Raw genomic sequence first — 20,414 nt, 5'->3', positions numbered from 1 at the left:
TCTGAATTTAGTAACAAATGATCTCTATCTCTGACTCTGTCACCAAAAAATGGCCTAACAATAACAGTAGCAGCAGCAATAGCATTTGTGCCCATCACCAATTCTTGTGTACTTCCCTAGGACCAGATTTTGATCTCTAACATTTTGACTATCAACACTAAGAACAAATAGGGGCCGGCCTCGTGGCCGAGTGATTAAGTTCCTGCACTCCGCTTTGGCGGCCCAGGGTTTCGCTGGTACAGATCCTGGGCTGGGACATGGCACTGCTCATCAAGCCATGCTGAGGCGGCATCCCACATGCAACAACTAGAGGGACCCACAACTAAAAATACAGAACTATGTACCGGGGGGGCTTTGGGAAGAAAAAGGAAAAAAAAATCTTTAAAAAGAAAAATACTAAACATACAAACCCGTGAATTCGCCATTCATATTTATTACTTATTCTCATAATCCCACTAAACAGTGATGAAGTAAATTACAAAGAAAAGGTGGAGACAACTGTAGATGACGGATATCAGCGATCTCTAGGAAGTTAGTAAATGGCCGGATAAGTGATAACGTGAGTTGAGATAGTTACAACCTAAGGACCTGAAGAATACAAGAAGCATGCAAGAACAAGAGTCCCACAGAACTCTCCCAGAGATTTACCACTTGGACTCACCAGATGCTGAGGGTGGTGGGGGTCAGGTGAGGCCAAGTGTGGACTGGAAACAAGGGTAAATTAGCGGAAGGATATTACTGAGGTACTGGACCCCCAGGTCTCCTCCTTTCCCACACTACCGGGTGACTGTTGCCTGCCCCTGGAAATGGGTCAGTTCTCTGTGGAAATTGATAGGAATGACTCAGCCTGAGACACCAGAGAAAGCAGAGAGCCAGGGTGAGAGAGGGAGCTAAAAACAGATAAGGGAAAGCCTACATTCCAAACTGCGGGACCATCAGTCCCTTACTAACCTTACAGAAGGCCAGCAGCCAGGCATTATTTCTACTCCACCTGTCCCTCTCCCCTATATTCCTCTAGGGCGAGAGATAGGAGAATCCTTATGTAGAAAAACTGTGAGAAAAGACTTCTAGATTATGCCATTTGCCAGTCCCCACTGAAAAGACTGGCTCATCTGATCACCTTACAGCAAAACTCACCAGTCTATATACCCCACCTAATTCCAGGAAGATTTTTAGTACCTTGCTTTCAAATATTAATGGACAAACAAGAACCATTAGACGGTTGAGGAAGCCGTCAATGTGAAAGATGGCAGCAAAACCCAGAAGGGACCTAGAGGAAACTTAAAAAAAATCATAATTAATTAATATCTTAAGAAAGTTGAGGTCTTGTTTCCACAAAAGAAGGAAGCTATAAAAAAGGAACAATTAGAGGCTGGCCCTGAGGCCTAGTGGTTAAGTTCAGTGTGCTCTGCTCCGGCAGCCTGAGTTTGGTTCCCAGGTACAGACCTACACCACTCCTCGGCGGCCATGCTATGGTGGCAACCTACATACAAAAGAGAGGAAGATTGGCATGGATGTTAGCTCAGGGCTAATCTTCCTCGGGAAAACAAAAAGGAACAATTATAAAACATTCTTGGAAATTAAAACTATGGCAAATATAAAATTAACAAAAAGGGCTGGAAGATAGAATTAAGTAAATCTAAAAGGCAGACCAAAAAGATGGACAATAGGAAAAAAGATAAATATTTAATACAAGAGGTAGAATGTCTAACTACTTAGGAATTGCTGAATGAGAGAACCAGAGAATATGGATAAGAAGAAATTATAAACACATAATTCAAAGAAGTTCCCCAGGACTTGAGGAAATGAGCCTGTGACTGAAACGGCCCACAAAGTGCCCCAGCACAATTAACTAGCACAGGGCAACAGGGCAGATCAGCATGCAATTTCAGACTACCTAGGGCAAAGGGTAGATTTTAAAAGCTTCCAGAGACAAAGAGAGTGAACGCTATACAAAGGACTGGGAATAAGAATGGCCACAGACCTCTTGAGAGCAGCTCTGGATGCCGTTACAAGTCAGAGCTTCAAATTTTGCGGGGAAATTATTATTATTATTTCTGTGTGTGAGGAAGATTGGCCTTGAGCTAACATCTGTTGCCAATCTTCCTCTTTTTGCTTGAGGAAGATTGTCGCTGAGCTAACTTCTGTGCCAGGCTTCCTCTACTTTATGTGGGATGCTGCCACAGCGTGGCTTGACAAGTGGCGCTAGGTCCACACCTGCGTTTGGAACCGGTGAACACTGGGCTGCTGAAGTGGAGCGCACAAACTTAATCACTACACCACCAGGCTAGCCCCGGGAAATCATCTCTAACGTGGAGATGTATACTCAATCCAGAGGGAGTATAAAACAGTGACATATTCAGACATTCAGGGATTCTAAAAATGTAGCTCCCATCTGCTCTTTCTCAGGAAGCCACCAGATTTCCTCAACATTTTGAGAGTAAATCAAAAAGGAAGTCCAAAGATTCAGGATGACTACAGGGGAGCCCTAGGATTACAGTTGCACAACAGCCTAGAGAGCGACCGGTTCAGACTGGAGCAGGACACAGCCGCTGCAAGTAACTGAATCCCTGACTTCAAGCAAGAAACACCAGAGGCCTGTCACCTCATGTAACCAGAAGCGCAAAGTGGACAACTACAAGCTTGTTCATTCAACCTTGGATGATGTTAGACTTTTGAGTTGACTTCTCTGGAATTATCTCGCCTCTTCCCTCTTGGTGAAAAGACGGCAGATGTAGCTGCAAACTTCATGCCCTCATGCAATCAGGCAAAAACCAAGGAAGAGAAGTTTCTCTTCCAAATTTCTTTCCACAGGGAGAAAAATCTTACCTAGCAGTCCCATCCCATCGGGCTTCCCCTCAGATTCCACTGACCAGATGCCACTTCAAGAAACGTTCCTAAAGGTGGTGGTGTTTTCCCTTTTACAATATGGAGAACACAGACGCCAAGTAAGTCCACAGGTCTTGGCTTCCACACTGACGTACTAGAGAAAGCAACAGCAGAGATACTGGGGCCACAATGCCTGGGTTTGTATCTTGTCTTTACCACTTATTGTGACCTGGGTTCTCACCACACTTAGGGAACCTCCTGGGTCAAAGGGATGGCTAGGATGGCAGTATTTGGGTATTCCTAGGCTCCCTCACCAAGATGCCATCTACATACTATCATAATACCAGCCCAGTTACATTCCCACCACTAGGTGAGATTCTAACCTAAGAGTCTTCCCATGGCATTTGTAAGCATAGTGCTAAAGTATAGGTTCTTATTTTCCATCAAATGAGTAGTACTGTACAGGGAAAAATGAAAGTATCTGGGTTTTATCTTTGCCATATTTTAAAAGCTTTGTTATTTAAAAGGTATATAATTATACACAAACTATCTATGCTCTGGGAAGATACCTCATCTGTAAGTGGGAAGACAGTGCTTTACCTGTGTGAAGCCAAAGGCAAGCTCCATGTGAGTAGACTGTATGAGTCCTGGCAGAGAGCAGGTACTCAAAACACATTTACTGAACAAAATGATGTAAACACGCCTTTATGTAGCAGTAATTATTGAAGCTCCTTGTTGATCTGAGGAAACAAAGTGAATAGCACTGTGTTCGAAAGGGCAATGTAAGAGGTTGCTGGGTGTGGTGTGAATGGAGGGAAGGAGGTCAGTGTTGACTAAAGAAGACTGAATTCTGCCCGGATTTGTTTCTGTGAAAGTGTTTTAAGACATAAAATGCTATAATTAACTTTTACTGTGTCTATGTAAATACACACTGAAACACTATAGGATTTCAATAAGCAAAATAACTGTACAAAAAATAAACAAATTAACTTTATTAAGTTACAGCTTCAGCCCTTACATTGATTTGTTTATAAAAATATCAGTCTGAAATATATTATTGAAAGTGAAGACACATAATAAATAGAAAATAGGGATGCATGGTGCTGGGGACACATCAACTGACTTATCTTCATCTGCTGCCCACTGTTACAGAAAAATCTGACACACAATGACCATTATTCAAAGAGCAGTCAAAGCACCTGTGAGAGAGTTGGAAATTGTGAGAAAAGTAGCTTAAAGTTCTGGACCACTCACCAAAAAAACTACTCACTTCATCCGAGAGCTAACCTCCCCAAAGCACTGAATTCTCTACTGCTACTCGTAAGAACAATTTAAAAATAAGAAAGGTGCCAGGGAACCTTCATTAACAGTATTTTTAAGTCAAAGTTTCTACTTTAAATATCTGATGATTACTCAAATACCCTAAGCCATGAGGCAGGCCCTATGACAATAAGTTATAAATAGTCTGAACTTAATAACTTAAATGTGATATGGTTAATATAATACATACTATGTGAGTATCTCAACTAACCTTTCAGGTAAGGTGATAATTAAAAGGTTTAAACTGACAGTTTCAATTTCTGTTCAGAAGAGTGATGTCACTATTCTAGCAATAGTGATCCCATAACTGTAAATATGCTAATGTACATATTGCTTTGAATTACACTTGATTGAATTCTATGTACATGTGGTTCCATATTCCAAGTGCAAATGTTCCACGGTGCAGGTTTATAATCAAAGCTGGGTTTAACAAATGCTTTCTGACTTCTGAAAGCAAATGAAGAAAGTACTTCCTAAAAGTGAATAAACTAAAGTTACAAGCAGGTGACCAGTTCTTTTTCTCTTTATGTGTGATGAACTTCATGGAGCATTAATTCCCGAGGTATATTTGTTTCTGGACCGTACAGCTTACAAGCTCTTCTTTCAAAGGCAGTTACCATCTGCTTTACGACTTCATCGAAAAACAACGTGGCAAGCTGAGAATGTAGAAGTGAGCGAAATTCAAAAGAAATCTGTAGGAAAATGTTAATAATTATTTTAGGAAGATCTTTCTTTTACTAAATCTCTACTTAGGGTAGTGGTGCTCACACTGTGAAATGGGTCCCTTGGCTCAGTATCTAAGGCAGAGCTGTGTGGGTATATCCAGCTGAGATTTTTTTTTTTTTTGAGGAAGATTAGCCCTGAACTAACATCTGCTGCCAATCCTCCTCTTTTTGCTGAGGAAGACTGGCCCTGAGCTAAGATCCGTGTCCATCTTCCTCTACTTTATATGTGGGACACCTACCACAGTATGGCTTGACAAGTGGTGCCATGTCCGCACCCAGGATCCGAGCTGGCGAACCCTGGGCCGTTGAGAAGTGGAATGTGCGAACTTAACCGCTGCACCACGGGGCCAGCCCCCCCAGCTGAGATTTTTAACATCCCTCAGAAGAGACAGTCTTATTAACTGCAGTGAGCACAACCCTTTACAGGCACAACGAGCTTAAGGAAGCCAGGCCAATGAGTCTCATTTCAAGGCAGTCTGCCTTTATTAAGTTAAAACTGGAGGGGCCAATCCTGTGGCCGAGTGGTTAAGTTCGCACACTCCGATTCGGCGGCCCAAGGTTTTGCTGGTTTGGATCCTGGGCATGCACATGGCACCATTCATCAGGCCATGCTGAGGCGGCGTTCCATATAGCACAACCAGAAGGACCTAGAACAGAATATACAACTATGTACTGGGGGCTTTGGGGAGAAGAAGAAAAAATAATAAAAATAAGATTGGCAACAGATGTTAGCTCAGGTGCCAATCTTAAAAAAAAAAAACAACTAGAAAAAAGCTTTGATGAATACCACTTTTATCATTCTGGCTTCTTATTAATGTGCCCTTTTAGATCTACTCTACCTCCCAAAATGAAATAAAGGAAGTGATCCTTCTGATAGGTATTCCCATGAGAAGTAACAGTAGGAAGATGATATTGATCCACAAAACAGAGGGGTAGGCGGTTCAATCTTAAAGGAGACAGTGATTTAGAACTTTATTTGTATCCCCTCAAGATAGAATTCAAGGCAAATGGTTTGAGAAATAGTATTTTAAGGACCAAATAATCACTAACTTTTAAAACTTTTAATTTTTCATTTTGAAATATTTCAGATTTTTTAAAAAGTTGCGGGGCCAATCCGGTGGCGCAGCAGTTAAGTTTGCACGTTCCATTTCTCAACAGCCCAGGGTTCGCTGGTTGGGATCCTGGGTGTGGACATGGCACCGCTTGGCACGCCATGCTGTGGTAGGCGTCCCACATATAAAGCAGAGGAAGGTGGGCATGGATGTTAGCTCAGGACCAGGCTTCCTCAGCAAAAATGAGGAGGACTGGCAGATGTTAGCTCAGGGCAAATCTTCCTCAAAAAAGAAAAAAAAAAAAAGTTGCAAAAACAGTACAAAGATTTCTCATACACTCATCACCCAGATTGCCCTATTTTAATATCTTACATAACCACAGCACAATTATTAAAATCAGGAAATTAACAGAGGGAGTTAATACCACTAGGTAGTAATGCTATTATCTAATCTACACAAGCCTTATTCAAATTTCCCCAATTGTCCCATTAATGTCCACTAATTTTATCTTACTTTTTTGGTGAGGAAGATTGTCGCTGAGCTAACATCTGTGGCAATCTTCCTCGTTTTGCTTGAGGGAGATTGTTGCTGAGCTAACATCTGTGCCAATCTTCCTCTACTTTATGTGGGATGCTGCCACAGTGATGAGCGGTGCTAGGTCTGTGCCCGAGATCTGAACCTTCGAACCACAGGCTGCTGAAGCGAATCGCACGATGAAGTTAACCAGTACACCATGGGGCCGGCTCCAATGTCCACTAATTATTTAATGAAAGCAACTCAAGAGATGAAAACAGCATACAGTAATAATCAAAATTATGACCATTTCTTAAAATGTAATGCTTGAGTTGCAAATACAGAAATAATTCGTATATTATCTGTTGGCAAAGAAAAAGCCACAAGTGGCTTTAAGTTTTTTATAACGAGGTGATGTGAATAAGAAAATACCATAGTCCCCAGATTCTTTTTTTTTTCAAAGATTAGCACCTGAGCTAACAACTGTTGCCAATCTTTTTTTCTTTTTTTTCTGCTTTATCTCCCCAAAGCCCCTGGTACACAGTTGTATATCTTAGTTGCAGGTCCTCCTAGTTGTGGGATGTGGGACGCTGCCTCAATGTGGCCTGACGAGCAGTGCCACGTCTGTGCCCAGGATCCAAACCCTAGGCCGCCACAGCGGAGCGCGAGAACTTAACCACTTGGCCACGGAGCCGGCCCCTAGTCCCCAGATTCTAAAAACATATTTTTCCCCTTTGCACTTTACTTCTGCCTCATAAAGTACAGATCAATGTGTAGATTTCACTTGGTGTTAAACTGTTATTAAGCTGGTAGAAAGTCACAGCACGTGTCTTATTTATGGACTTGTAAAGATTGGAAAATAGAGAAGGGGGGCCGGCCCCATGGCTGAGTGGTTAAGTTCGCGCGCTCCACTGCAGGCGGCCCAGTGTTTCGTCGGTTCAAATCCTGGGCGCGGACATGGTACCGCTCCATCAAGCCACGCTGAGGCGGCGTCCCACATGCTACAACTGGAAGGACCCACAACTAAGAATATACAACTATGTACCAGGGGGCTTTGGGGAGAAAAGGAAAAAAATAAAAATATTAAAAAAAATTTTAAAAAAAAGAAAATAGAGAAGGAACAACTATTCAAGGTTTCAAAAAACAGAAAAAGGGTAAGGTTCATTAGCATTCCTTCTTATAAAGTCAGTACAGAAAAAGGTATCCAATACTTAGAAATTTGAGATTTTTTAAAAGCGTCTTTCAGTAATTGCTATGCACCTAAGATTATTAGTTACGGCATCTGGGTTCTAATAAATAGATTATTCCTTCTTTCCCAACTTCACCTGATATTTGGAAGAAATCAAAGGCTTTATGAGAGACTTACTGAAAAATCCAAGGTACAAGTTCTGGGGTAGCCAGGAAGACCTGGGCTAAAACGCCAAACACTCTCCAGATGATTGAAGAGCCTCCCATCGGTACACGATGCCTAAAACAAAATGAAACATAAAACCACAGTGAAGGCCCGTTGGGACTGTCCAGAATCTAGGACTGAGGATGATTTCTTCGAAAAGTAAACACTTTAACAGGTCAGACCACAGGTGATAAAGATATCTCATTTTTGAGTTAGTACCAGGAAGCGACCTCTTGCCAGTACAAGCCCTTTTCTCTTCTGCTGGGCTCCCAGGACTGCCCGTTCTCTCTTCCACTGTCACCCACTGGGCTACTCAGAATTCTCTCCTCATGCAGCAAAACAGGGTGTGATTTTCTGGAAGTTTATTTCCAGCTCTGCCACTTGTAAGTGATGCTGAACAAGTTAACTCCCTGTACCATATTTCCTTGATCTGTAAAGTGAGTATAATACCTATTTAAACTATCAGTAAGAGCTGGCTAAAACATTTATAAGGTATCTGGCACAAATCCCTAGCATGATGCTATAATTCTTCTTTCCTACCCGAAGATTTTTCTCTTGTCAATCATATTTAGTCTTTCCTTCACTTGCTACTCTTCATTTCCAGAGGCCTCTACGGTTCCAGTTTTCCTGAAAGTCTGGCCCTGACCCTTGTCCCCAACCCATTGCTTGCTGACCTCTAATCTCTGCAGTGTTCATACTTTATGTGTGTATACTCGATGAAACACAGGATTTAGCAATACTATGTGCAGTATATCTTGATATTTCCCTTTCTACATCATTAAAAAGATGCTGACTGAGACCCACTAAAGAGTTGCCTCCTGCAGTGTGAAAAATGGTGGCCAGACTATAGTCACTAGTCCATTGTTAGGACTGATTATACCTTGAATGAAGTACAGCTTCTTTATTTACTAACCTAAGATGCCACCTGGGCCTTATTATCCTAGTAGACAACTGACCTCAAGAATACATATCACCTTTCCTCAGCAGCACACCATTTTCCAAATTGCTATTTCAAAGTCTATACTCGCTCCTCAATGAAGCCTTAAGTTTTCAGTTCTGCTGGTATATCCTAGGGACAACAAATGACTTTAAGACGTATGGTATTAGGTCCCACAACTAGAATATACAACTATGTACTGAGGGGCTTTGCGGAGAAGGAGGGGAAAAAAAAAAGATTGGCAACAGATGTTAGCTCAGGTGTCAATCGAAAAAAAAAAGGACGTATGGTATTGCTTGAACATTAAGTGTGGTGTTGGGAGTGAGGGGTGAGGGAGGTTGCATGAGCCTATGAGCAGTGATAAAGCAGCTGACTGTATCCTGTATGTGTTAAGAAGCCAGGGGGAGAAAATTAGATTTTTTAAAGAATTCTTTTAGTTAGACACAGCATAATATATTAACATTTAAGTTATAAGAGTTTGAATCCTAAGAGATTGAGGTGAGGGAATATAAGACATTTTAAGATTATAGAGATATTCCTAGGGGTCAGAATAGACTGAGCTAGAACCTTGGTTGTGTGTAACCTTGGGCAAGTTATCTAACTCTTCTAAGCCTTTGTTTGCTCAACAATGAGATGGAGAGTAATAAGATTTGAATCTCAAGGGCCTGTTGCGAAGATTAAGTGAGTAATTTACATGAAGCACCACAAAGAACTCAATAAATGTTAGCTGGTCTAAGAGAGGCAGTGCAGTGCAGTAGGTAAAAACTCCAAAACCATGGTGAAAACATTCATTAGAAAGGCAAAGTCCCAGAGTGGGGCGGAGCCTTTTAAGCAGAATTCAAGTTTCGAGACAGAGACTAGGGTGGACTCCAAGGTCTTAGCTTCAGCGGACAGTGCACTCTTCTGGTATGGGAGCTGCATGTCCTTGAATGCCTGACAAAGAGCTGACAAAGGCATTTAGCTCTGGCCAATAACCAAGAAATGACATCACCACTAAATCCCGTGGGCACAAAACACAACTCAGTTTTTAGAGTCTTTAGTCATCACACTCTAGGAATTCAAAAGAAATGGGTATTACTCTATGGAATTCTGCCTTTTTATGTGTCTAAGTCTGAGTACTTTTCTATATGCATACCCTCCTCTGACAAGGGTAAGATGATTCACACAGTGCATGTAACAGTACCTGGCATTTCAGTACCTAGAACAAGGCAGGATGCCCTCAGAAATGTTTATGTTCTCCACATTTACATCTTTTCTACCTTTCTTCATATCCTCTCACCATTTTCCCTTCCGTAACTTCAAAAAAACTAGTGCAAACACTGAATTACAAAACTTCTCACTTGTGTGGCCCAGTCTTTCCTGTGGGTCAGGAGTCCTCAACAGAAGGAAAAAAGAAAGAACTTCTTATTTCCATATTCTAGTCAAATTTCTACTTGGAAAGAATAATGCTAATATTGTATAAAATAAAGGAGATATAATAAATGGTTTGGTTTTTTCCCTCCTCCTATTAGTTCAGGGAAATCTTTTCAAGCTATTATACTTTAACCCACTGGATAGGATCAATATTTGGGGAATATTTAAAATCAACAAAAAATAAAACTATTACCTTTACCAAATGTGGTTTAACCAAGGTTACTACTGATGTATAGCGCTCCAACACAGGTGGAAACCCAATTTCTAACCGTGTTTTGCAGTATCCAGATCTCTTTGATATCACATCTGACTTTTTGCACCAAGGAACAAAATGCTTGTAATCCTCCATTCCTGATACTACATCATACATTTCCTGCATAGAGTATCTTTAAAAAAAAGAGAGAGGTGTTAACTGTATCGTTACGTGGTATATGTATACTTCAAACTGAATATGAATAAAATTTATTGTGTATGAAGCAATAGATCATTTGGCACACATGTTGAGCCACACTCCGGAATGACTTCAAAGCAACACAGAAAACAAAAGGGAGCTAAATACACTATACAGTAGAGGTCGTAACTTGGCAGACCACAGCTTGGATCTGGCTTGCAGATCTTATTTTAAAATTTTAATTAGTGGCCAGCATTTACAAACTGAGAGTTTGAGGGGCCGGCCCGGTGGCGCAGCAGTTAAGTTTGCACGTTCCGCTTCTCGGCGGCCCGGGGTTCGCTGGTTTGGATCCCAAGTGCAGACATGGCACTGCTTGGCAAAAGCTATGCTGTGGTAGGCGTCCCATGTATAAAGTAGAGGAAGATGGGTATGGATGTTAGCTCAGGGCCAGTTTTCCTCAGCAAAAAGAGGAGGATTGGTAGTAGTTAGCTCAGGGCTAATCATCATCTTCTTCAAAAAAAATAATAATAATATAAAAACTGAGAGTTTGAGAGAAGAAAAACTGGAAGCAACCTAAATGTTTATCAGTTGATAGATGTTAATAAATGCTTAATATAATAAATGATTAGTAAATTATGATATATCCATATTGTGCAACGTGGTATGTTATTTAAAAGGATTAAGATCAAACATATACTTTAGAGCAAAGAGGTTTACAGTATACTACATGAAAAAAAGCACACTACAAAGCAGACAGGCTATGTACGATTCTATTATCTATTTAATGAAAATTATAAGAATATACTATATTTCCTCAATTTTAAACATTTGGTATTTATTTTTTCCTGAAAGTAATTAAGTTAATAGGATGCCTGTAATAAAAATACATTTAAAAAGTCCTAGGACACAGATTAAACAATTAACAGTTGTTAACTCAGGAAAAAGAGGGAGTAAAGTCAGACTAATAGTATATATACATCTCTACTGTTAGATTTTTAAACAATCACGTAATATTTTTGTAATTAAAAAAATCGAAAAGAAACCATTCTAGAACACAAAGAAAGGAAACTTCATTCTTTTTATGAGCCAGCATAACATTCTGGCAACCCAAACCTGACAAAGAACGTACAAAACAAAATCAATAGGCCAACATGACTTGTGAGCATTGAGGCAAAAATCCTAACACCGACACATGTAATCCAGCAATGCATCAAAAATACAACAATCAGGGGCTGGCCCTGTGGCCGGGTGGTTAAGTTTGCGCGCTCTGCTTCGGGGGCCCAGGGTTTCGCCGGTTCAAACCCTGGGCGTGGACATGGCACCGCTCATCAGTCCATACTGAGGCGGCATCCCACATGCCACAACTGGAAGGACCCACAACTAAAAGAAAATACACAGCTATGTACCGGCGGGCTTTGGGAGAAAAAGGAAAAATAAAATCTTTAAAAAAAAAACAACAACAATCAAAAACAACTCACTTAAGGATGTATGGGAGGTTTAACACTAAGAATTATATTATTATAACCACACTGACTAGCCAAAAGAAGAAAAACTCTATCATTCCCTCCATAAATGGTCAAATACCAGAAAAATTCCTATTAGAGTTAAAATAAGACAAAGATGCTGACTATCATCATTGTTATGTAACATTGTTCTGAAAGTATCAAAGTAATTAAATCAGAGCATGAAATATGAGGCATCTGTGTGGGTGAGAATTAGGCAAAATTATCAATCACCAAGTGATATAACTATCAATTCCAAAGAGAATCAATTCAGAATTCAGTAAGGTAGCTTGTTACAAAATATATAAAAATTAATATCTTTCCTATACTAACAAGAAGCATAGAAACACAAAATACCTAGAAATAAAGTGAAGAAAAACACTTTAGGGTTTAAATGAAAAAACAAACAAACAACAACAACACTCTATGGATACATGTAAAAAACCACTGAATAACGAGAGCCAGACACACGTTATGTTTGGTTATAAAGATTCAACACCGTTAAAACGCAATTCGCCTTAAAATGATACAGTAATTTAAACAATCACACTCACAACCTAATTACAAAAGGGTATCTTTAGAATATGACAGAATGAGTCTTTACATGTTTAAAGTAATCTTCATGATCGTGAAATGAGACCTACAGCTGGGGTTGGGGTGGAGGAGCTCCCATCTCCAGGTTTTCAGACACTTTGAAATAAATGCTAAAATAAGTCCCATGGAAAAGTATGAAACCTAGTAGCCTGGAAGCTGATTACCCTGAAAGCAGTTTACAACGACTAAGAAAGCAGTACAGCATAGCGGGCAAGGGGACAGACTTCGTCAGAAAGGACTGTTCAAACATCAACTCTAAAACACAGTAACCTCTCAACTCCATTTTCTTCAACCGTATTTGAAAAATACCTCTACAGGGTTCTTTTGAGGGTTAAATGAAAGTTTCAGGTGCCGGCCCCATGGCCCAGTGGTTAAGTTTGCGCGATCCGCTTCAGTGGCCCAGGGTTTCGCTGGTTCAGATCCTGGGCACCGCTCATCAAGCCATGCTGAAAAGGCACCCCACATGCCACAACTAGAAGGACCCAAATCTAAAAATAGACAACTATGTACCGGGGGGCTTTGGGGAGAAGAAGGAAAAATAAAATCTTAAAAAAAGAAAGTTTCAGCATAGTGCACAATGCTTAATACGCACTTAATAAATGGTAGTAGCTGTTATGTGTTTATGTCAAATATGGGGGAAAAAGATAAGATGAAGAGCGTTAGATTAGGCCAATTTCTAATAAAAAGAATTTTAGCATGAGAAAGAATAAAGCAGCAAGTAAGAATAAGTAATTACGGTGGGGAAAATAAGCTTTGGAGTCACGAGACAATGTACATTATCTTTCTGAGTCTCAGTTTCCTCATCTCTAAAATGGGAATAAGAACATCTAGTCCACATGGCTGTTGTGAGAATTAAATGAAACAACAAATATGATGGGTAGCAGTGCCTGTCAAATGGCAGGTAAACAGTATAAGATAGATAGTAGCAATTCAAAAGTAAAGCAGATGAATTCACTATTTGACCTCTTATCTTTTCACTGCCTTATCTCATTTTAGCAGATGCCAGCTGTGGCAAAGATGTCTACCTAACCAAGTACTTAGGCTCGCTTGACATGGCGCTGTTGCTGGGAAGTAATTGCCCATCAGGGGGCTACAATTCTCAGTCCCCCTCCTGCATTTAGATGGTGGTCACATGACTACTTCTTGCCAACAACATCTGAGAGTAAGCACTGTGTGTCACTTCCAGACCAATGGTGGTTAAGTGGCCGAGTGGTTAAGTTCGCGTGCTCCGCTGCAGGCGGCCCAGTGTTTCGTTGGTTCGAATCCTGGGCGCGGACATGGCACTGCTCGTCAGACCACGCTGAGGCAGCATCCCACATACCACAACTAGAAGAACCCACAACGAAGAATACACAACTATGTACCGGGGGGCTTTGGGGAGAAAAAGGAAAAAATAAAATCTTTAAAAAACAAAAAAACTTGTCTAAAAAAAAAAAAAAAAAAGAAGCAGGAGTATCTTTTTAAGAGACTGAAGACTAAAGAATTACAAAAGTCACAACATGGATGGAGCCTAGGTTCCTGATTCCCTACTTGGGAGAATTGCTCCTTAAGGGTCTGGAACGCCCCCTTGAATTTTAGATGAGAAAGAAATGAACTTTTGGGCTTTATCTGTATACCTGCTAGCATTACCTTAACTAATACAGTGACTAGCCAGTAATAAAGGTAACTTTAGTGACAAAAGCTATGAATCTGCCAAAAGTCCTTTACTACAGAAAAATCAGAAGGGGAAAAGCAACAGAACAAAATTAATTAAACGCACTTTTACAAGAATTCATATAATACTTAATGGCCTGTTGGGATGTAAGATCCCCTTGTAGAAATTCCTATATGAAGGGATGCTGTATTTCTGTTTTAGCAGAACTGCAGAGTCTCTATCCTCTGCTCTAAATACCCCTTAATCAGTGGCCAAACCTGGCCCACTGCCTGGTTTTGTAAATAAAGTTTTATTAGAACAAAGCCACCCTTGTTTATTACATATTGTCTATGGTTACTTTTGGCCTTCAAAGACACAGCTGAGTAGTTCCAACAGAGACAGTATGGTCCACAAAACCTAACATATTTACTATCTGGCCCTTTACAGAAAAAAGTTTGCCAAGCTCTGTTCCTGATGGTAGGATGTTAGCATGTCTTTATGTACTTTATGTATGTGTGCATGTGAGGGAGCTATATAAACATGTTTGGCCCAACATCTCAATAATGTTGCCACTATAGAAAAGAACAGTGTATAAAAATGCAGGTCATAAACAGTTGAGTTATCTCCTTTACATGTCAAGGTTCAAATCTATCCTGTAAAGTTACCATGTAATTATATTCATTCAACAAATATTTATGAAACAGCAAGGGCTATGTATGGAAAGGCCAACCTAGAAAAACCAGAGCTGAGTCATTAAGAAGAAAATCCAGGAAAAAAAGAGTCATAATGCTCTATAGAAAATTACGAATGTGCTCTTTTAGTAGAACTATTATTATATACAAACCCTATAATTCTCCTCTCTGAATATTCTTTTCTTTTGTTTATTAATGGTGCAGCAATTCTGAAGAAAGTTCTTGCATACATCTCCTTAGGCAACACCGAGGCATGAAGTGGAGGAGTTCTGCTCATCAGTATACCACAGGACGCTAAATATCTAAAAGACAAAAATCACCTGATTTAGAGTGACACTGAAAATTAAGAGGAAACATAAATTATAGAGATTGTAAAATAACTGGCACACTTTAGAACATTCCTGGAAAAAATACACACACACACAGGCACAGATACAGAGAAAAATAAGCTGCTTAAGCACCATAAAGAAAACTAAAAATAACAGTTTACAGTTAGGCTTAGAAGCTTCCAGCACAAAAGGTCTCTTTCCCAGAAAGTTGGCTTTCAGTCTGCAGTCATGTGTTACAACATATTCCTGCCATATGCTTGCTTGAATATTTATCATTTATTTTTCAACTAAAATCTCATCTACCCCGGTTGTTTTTGCAGCTGAATCCACAGAGATTCCTTAATTTCCTTTATTTCAACAATACATTTTTTGAATTTTTACTTATTTTTATTTTTAATTTTTTTGTAAGGAAGAGTGGCCCTGAGCTAACATCTGTTGCCAATCTTCCTCCTTTTGCTTGAGGAAGACTGTCGCTGAGCTAACGTCTATGCCAGTCTTCCTCTATTTTATGTACGATGCCACCACAGGGTGGCTTGACAAGCAGTGCTAGGTCCATGCCCGGGATCAGGATTTGCCAACCCTGGGCCACCAAAGCAGAGCACGCAAACCCAATCATTATGCCACTGGGCCAGCCCTGAGGTTCCTTAATTCTTAATCTACTCTATGAGACTTGAAACTAGGTCTCACTCTTGGTCTAGAGATCTGACGGCCCTGTCAGAACTGTTGCTCTGTTCTATTTTACCTTCCAATTTCCACTGCAATGCATATATGTAAAAACATATGTCAAGGTAATTTGAAGGTTAATTGTTTGGCAGTACTTCTAAACACAGATGCCAATGTACTCTTGCTCATCTAACTATTTTTAGCCCTTCCCTAATAAAACTATCACATAACTATTTTATACTATGATTCACACATTAGTTCACATCCTTATTGAGCTTCTATTGTGTACTAGGCAGGAAGGATATAAATGAATACATTTATTCATTTTAATAATACATGAATAAATGCATTCATGAATAAAACAAACACGAACCTTACAAAGATTACATTCTAGCTGAGGATTCAGAAAAAAGTGCTAAAAAGAAATGGGAGTGGGGACATGTGATTAGGACCTCCTTTACATAGGGTGGTCTAGGAAGTCCTCTGAGGTTATGTTTCAGCTGAGACATAATGGATAAGAGGATTCAGCCACGCAGAGAGAAATAGGTATGTATGTACATAACAAGTGTGTGTACTTATATATGTAATCTCACACACACGTGTGCCTACGTATCTGGGAGGAGAGGGAGACCGGGGCATTCCAGGTAGTAGGGAATGAGCTTGGCAATATCCAGACACTAAACAGACTAACAGAAAAGCAGGGGTGTATAGCGAGCCAGGAGAAGAGTACCAAGAAATAATGTTGGGGAAACTGGTTGGAGCTGGATCATCCTGGAGACTACTGGCCAGGAAAAGCAATTTAAAATTTATTCTCAAGGAGAAGCTGTTGAAGAGTTCCAACTAAGAGAGGGCTATTTCATTAAATCAAGTCTTCAAATCACTTTTTAAAAGAGGATTGTGGAGGCCCGGTGAAATCTCCTTATGTTATTATATATAATATTTAATTTATATAAAACATGATTTATACAGAAATAAAATTTCTTTAAGGACACTGAAACCGTACAGTCTGGCTGGGGAGGAAGAGAAAATCAAGTCAGACAAACAATGAAGAAATTTACAATATGCAGCCAGAAGATAAGGGATGTTATCTGAGAATATGGCTCCGAATTGTAAAAGAAAAGCCCAGTTAGAGACAAATTTGGGCTCCATAACACAAGAAACAACTTTTGAACAATTAAAACTGTTTGTAAAAATTGGATGAGCTTATTCCAGAGGCAATGAAACAGAGGTCAATGAAAATGGTTATGCTAAAAGCTGCATGACTATTGGTTAAAATGTAATGGAAAAGAATCAAACACATGAACTGCATGGATGGACTTACTGGCCCCTTTTAAGATTTTAGGATTCTTATGTATCCAGCTGTAAAAAACAACTTCAAAAAATGAGTAACAGGGAAAATATGGTAAAGCAAGATGGCTTTGTGAATTCTAGGGTTTCTGTAAAATCACAAGTTGTATTTGATTTTATAATGAAGGTAAGAGCATATTTCAAAGATATCTATGATATTCCTTTTTAGTCAAAAGATATTTTAGATAGATTCATCTATAGAGAATAAGAGCGTTGTTACATGTTCCCTAAAATCCTTAAAAACATGATTTTATGTGAAACCTATTTTAAAGGCAGAGAGAATTTTAGGAGAAGCCTATTGTGATTTTTTTTTAAGTAAACCTACAGAGTTTGCTTAAAAGTGGGAATATACCAATAAAAATGAGTAACAGTTACTCTGCTAAATGAAGAAGAGTGCAAATAAAATAATTAGTTAATTTAGCTTCCTCCTTTAAAAAGAACCACAAAAAATAATTTAGGATCTCTGTTAGTCACATTGATTACAAAAACCAAATCTGATGTACACAATGCCTAATCATCTGTTTCCCTTTTAAGACATTCTTTGGGAGTCGGCCCCGTGGCCAGGGCGGTTAAGTTCTCATGCTCTGCTTCGGTGGCCCAGGGTTTCGCCAGTTCGAATCCTGGGTGTGGACATGGCACTGCTCATCAAGCCATGCTGAGGCAGCGTCCCACATGCCACAACTAGAAGGACCCACAACTAAAAATACACAATTCTGTACCCGGGGGGGTTTTGGGAGAAAAAGGAAAAATGAAATCTTAAAAAAAAAAAAAGACATTCTTTAGATGTCTTTAACAGTTATAAAAGTTTTATCTATTTTTCTCACTTTTTGTATAGATACCCTGTTATTCATTATGGGAAGCCAATTATGTGGTAGATACTATGCACAATTGTTAACAATTTTATGATAAATCAGTATCAGAAAAGGTAGCATCTCTGAGATAAACCTTTAGTTAAAAAAAGATAAGACCCTTGCTTCTGAAGAGGTGAACTGGATGCCTGGTTGACCAGGAAGCTTATGTATGTATACATATGTATGTATATGGTGTTGAATTTAGTACCAGGTTCATGTAAGACTGCCCACCAAACTCCCAAAAAGAAACCCTACACAATCTCATTATGATCATAAGGGAAAAATACCTGTGTTTATAGAAAGCTAATAGTTTTCCTGATCAGTTTGCATACTACGGTTACAATACCTTGGACAGCACATCTATTTTCACACACTATCTAGAATAATATGAGGCCAGCCCCGGTGGCCTAGTGGTTAAGTTCAGTGTGCTCTGCTGTGGCAGCCTGGGTTGGGTTCCTGGGTGTGGACCTACACTACTCATCTGTCAGTGGCCGTGCTGTGCTGGCAGCTCACATACAAAAAGAGGAAGATTGGCAACAGATGTTAGCTCAGGGCGAATCTTCCTCAGCAAAAAAGAAAAAAAAAAGAGGAATATGTCTTCAACAGTAATATGAAGAGCCACACAGTCATACACATGGTTAAACCATGAAATGAAAACTAGACCAGATGAAGGACAGCTTTTTTGTCACAATATGACATCTCAAATACTCTGTTATAAGCCCTGAATCTAAGTTAATGCTTAAGCCTTGCAATGAACTCACCAACTCCCTCCCTGTTCATCATCATAAACAGTAAACATTTATCTTAGAATTTAAGCCTTAATTTGATGAGTAAAACAATCGTATTTGTTTTTTGCTCAAAAGTAACAGTTTTGTTTATTGGTAAGCCAACATTTTATAAGAGTAATACAAGCAGATCTAAAGTATGGTGTGTTGTGCTTGGAACTACTTTTTCAGATTATTTGCTAAAACAGGAGTAAACGATAGGAGATGATTTTATTTCAGTTTCAACCAATATTTTTCTAAAAGGATTTGGAGCTGGCTGGGTTGGTGGTATTTTAAAAATTCTTCATCGAATCCAAATGTCCTGGGGCTCAATCAGATTTGTGCTTTCTCCCTCCATCCCGTACTGTTTACAACTGAATTCATTTTAAACACTAACTTTAACTTCCGAGCATAATTTATTACAATATCATTAGTAACAGGAAACTAAGTGGTGGAAGTATGAAATCCTTCATGCCTCTACCTCCAACCACCAAACAGAAACCAACCAGCAATTCTCGTTCAAGGTTAGAGGCCTCTGGCTACGGTGCAGTGTGAAAAAATCCAAGTGCCCCACTTCGGCTGCCTTCAGTTTTGAAAGCACAAAGGGCGGGGCAAAGACCTCTACCAGAAGTTGGGAAGGCACGGCTGGCCACCTGGGACGCTGGAAGGACAGAAGGGGGCCACCGCCAGGCCACAAACTCCCACACGCCCAGCAGCCGGCAGCCCCGCGCCGCGGGCGAAACTCCGACATCAGCAGCAGGCCGCAGGGGAAGACACTGGAAGAGCCCGACGGCACCGCTCGCAGAGCGCCTTTATCAGCTGCTTCCAAACTCGCTTTGCCGACGATTCCCCGCCTCTCGCGAGAGCAGAGAACCGCGAAAACAGACGGGGCGTTCGGGACAGGCCGGCCAGCCTCCGCTCCGGGTGATGCGGGGCGCCCCAATCCCTCAAATGCCGAACCTCCAGCGACGCGGAAACGCATCCCGTTCGGCTTCCGTCACCCCAACCCAGCCCCCCGCCCCGATCCCTCTACTCAGTAGGCCCAGGCAGAAAACTACCCTCGTCGCGACGCCGCGATGTTTATTACCTGACATCCCGCGCCGGACCCTGCGCCCGAGCCTGGGCTCCGGCTGCCGCCGCCGTCTTCGGACGGCATTCCGACACCACCTTTCTCAGGGCCCTTTGACCAGTCCGAGCTGCCATGATCATCTCACTGAAGCCGGCGGCCACCTCCTGGATGGGGCCCACGGCACCGCCCTCCTCCGGCCCGGCCGGGCCGCCCGGCTCCCGTGCCTTCCAGCCAATCGGCGGGCCCCCTGAGCCTCCCGACACGCCCCTCCCTCCTTCCCGATTGCGCACCTCTGACGCAAGCTCCCACGGGCGTAGGGCCGACTGCAAACTCCCTACGTCATCCTGTGGGCCAATCAGAGGGGGCGCAGGGCCGTCTGGACGCCCCCCCCCTCCCC

At 40.9% G+C, this 20,414-nt stretch overlaps 1 protein-coding gene across 1 annotated transcript; it reads right to left on the bottom strand.

Annotated features, from left to right (window-relative positions):
- Nucleotides 1-3,806: 3,806 nt before the first annotated feature.
- COQ10B (coenzyme Q10B) lies at nt 3,807-20,290 on the bottom strand. Its single transcript, XM_046659623.1, has 5 exons — nt 20,036-20,290; nt 15,147-15,296; nt 10,376-10,568; nt 7,806-7,907; nt 3,807-4,841 (listed from the first exon to the last, which is right to left on the bottom strand). The coding sequence occupies exons 1-5, from the start codon at nt 20,155-20,157 to the stop codon at nt 4,674-4,676; spliced, it is 735 nt and encodes a 244-aa protein (XP_046515579.1). The 5' UTR covers nt 20,158-20,290; the 3' UTR covers nt 3,807-4,673.
- Nucleotides 20,291-20,414: the final 124 nt, after the last annotated feature.

This window comes from Equus quagga, chromosome 4, assembly GCF_021613505.1.
Source record: "Equus quagga isolate Etosha38 chromosome 4, UCLA_HA_Equagga_1.0, whole genome shotgun sequence".
In the NCBI taxonomy this organism is placed as follows: Eukaryota; Metazoa; Chordata; class Mammalia; order Perissodactyla; family Equidae; genus Equus; species Equus quagga.
Note: the sequence above shows the minus strand (reverse complement) of the source record. Positions and strands in the feature narration are given on the sequence as shown.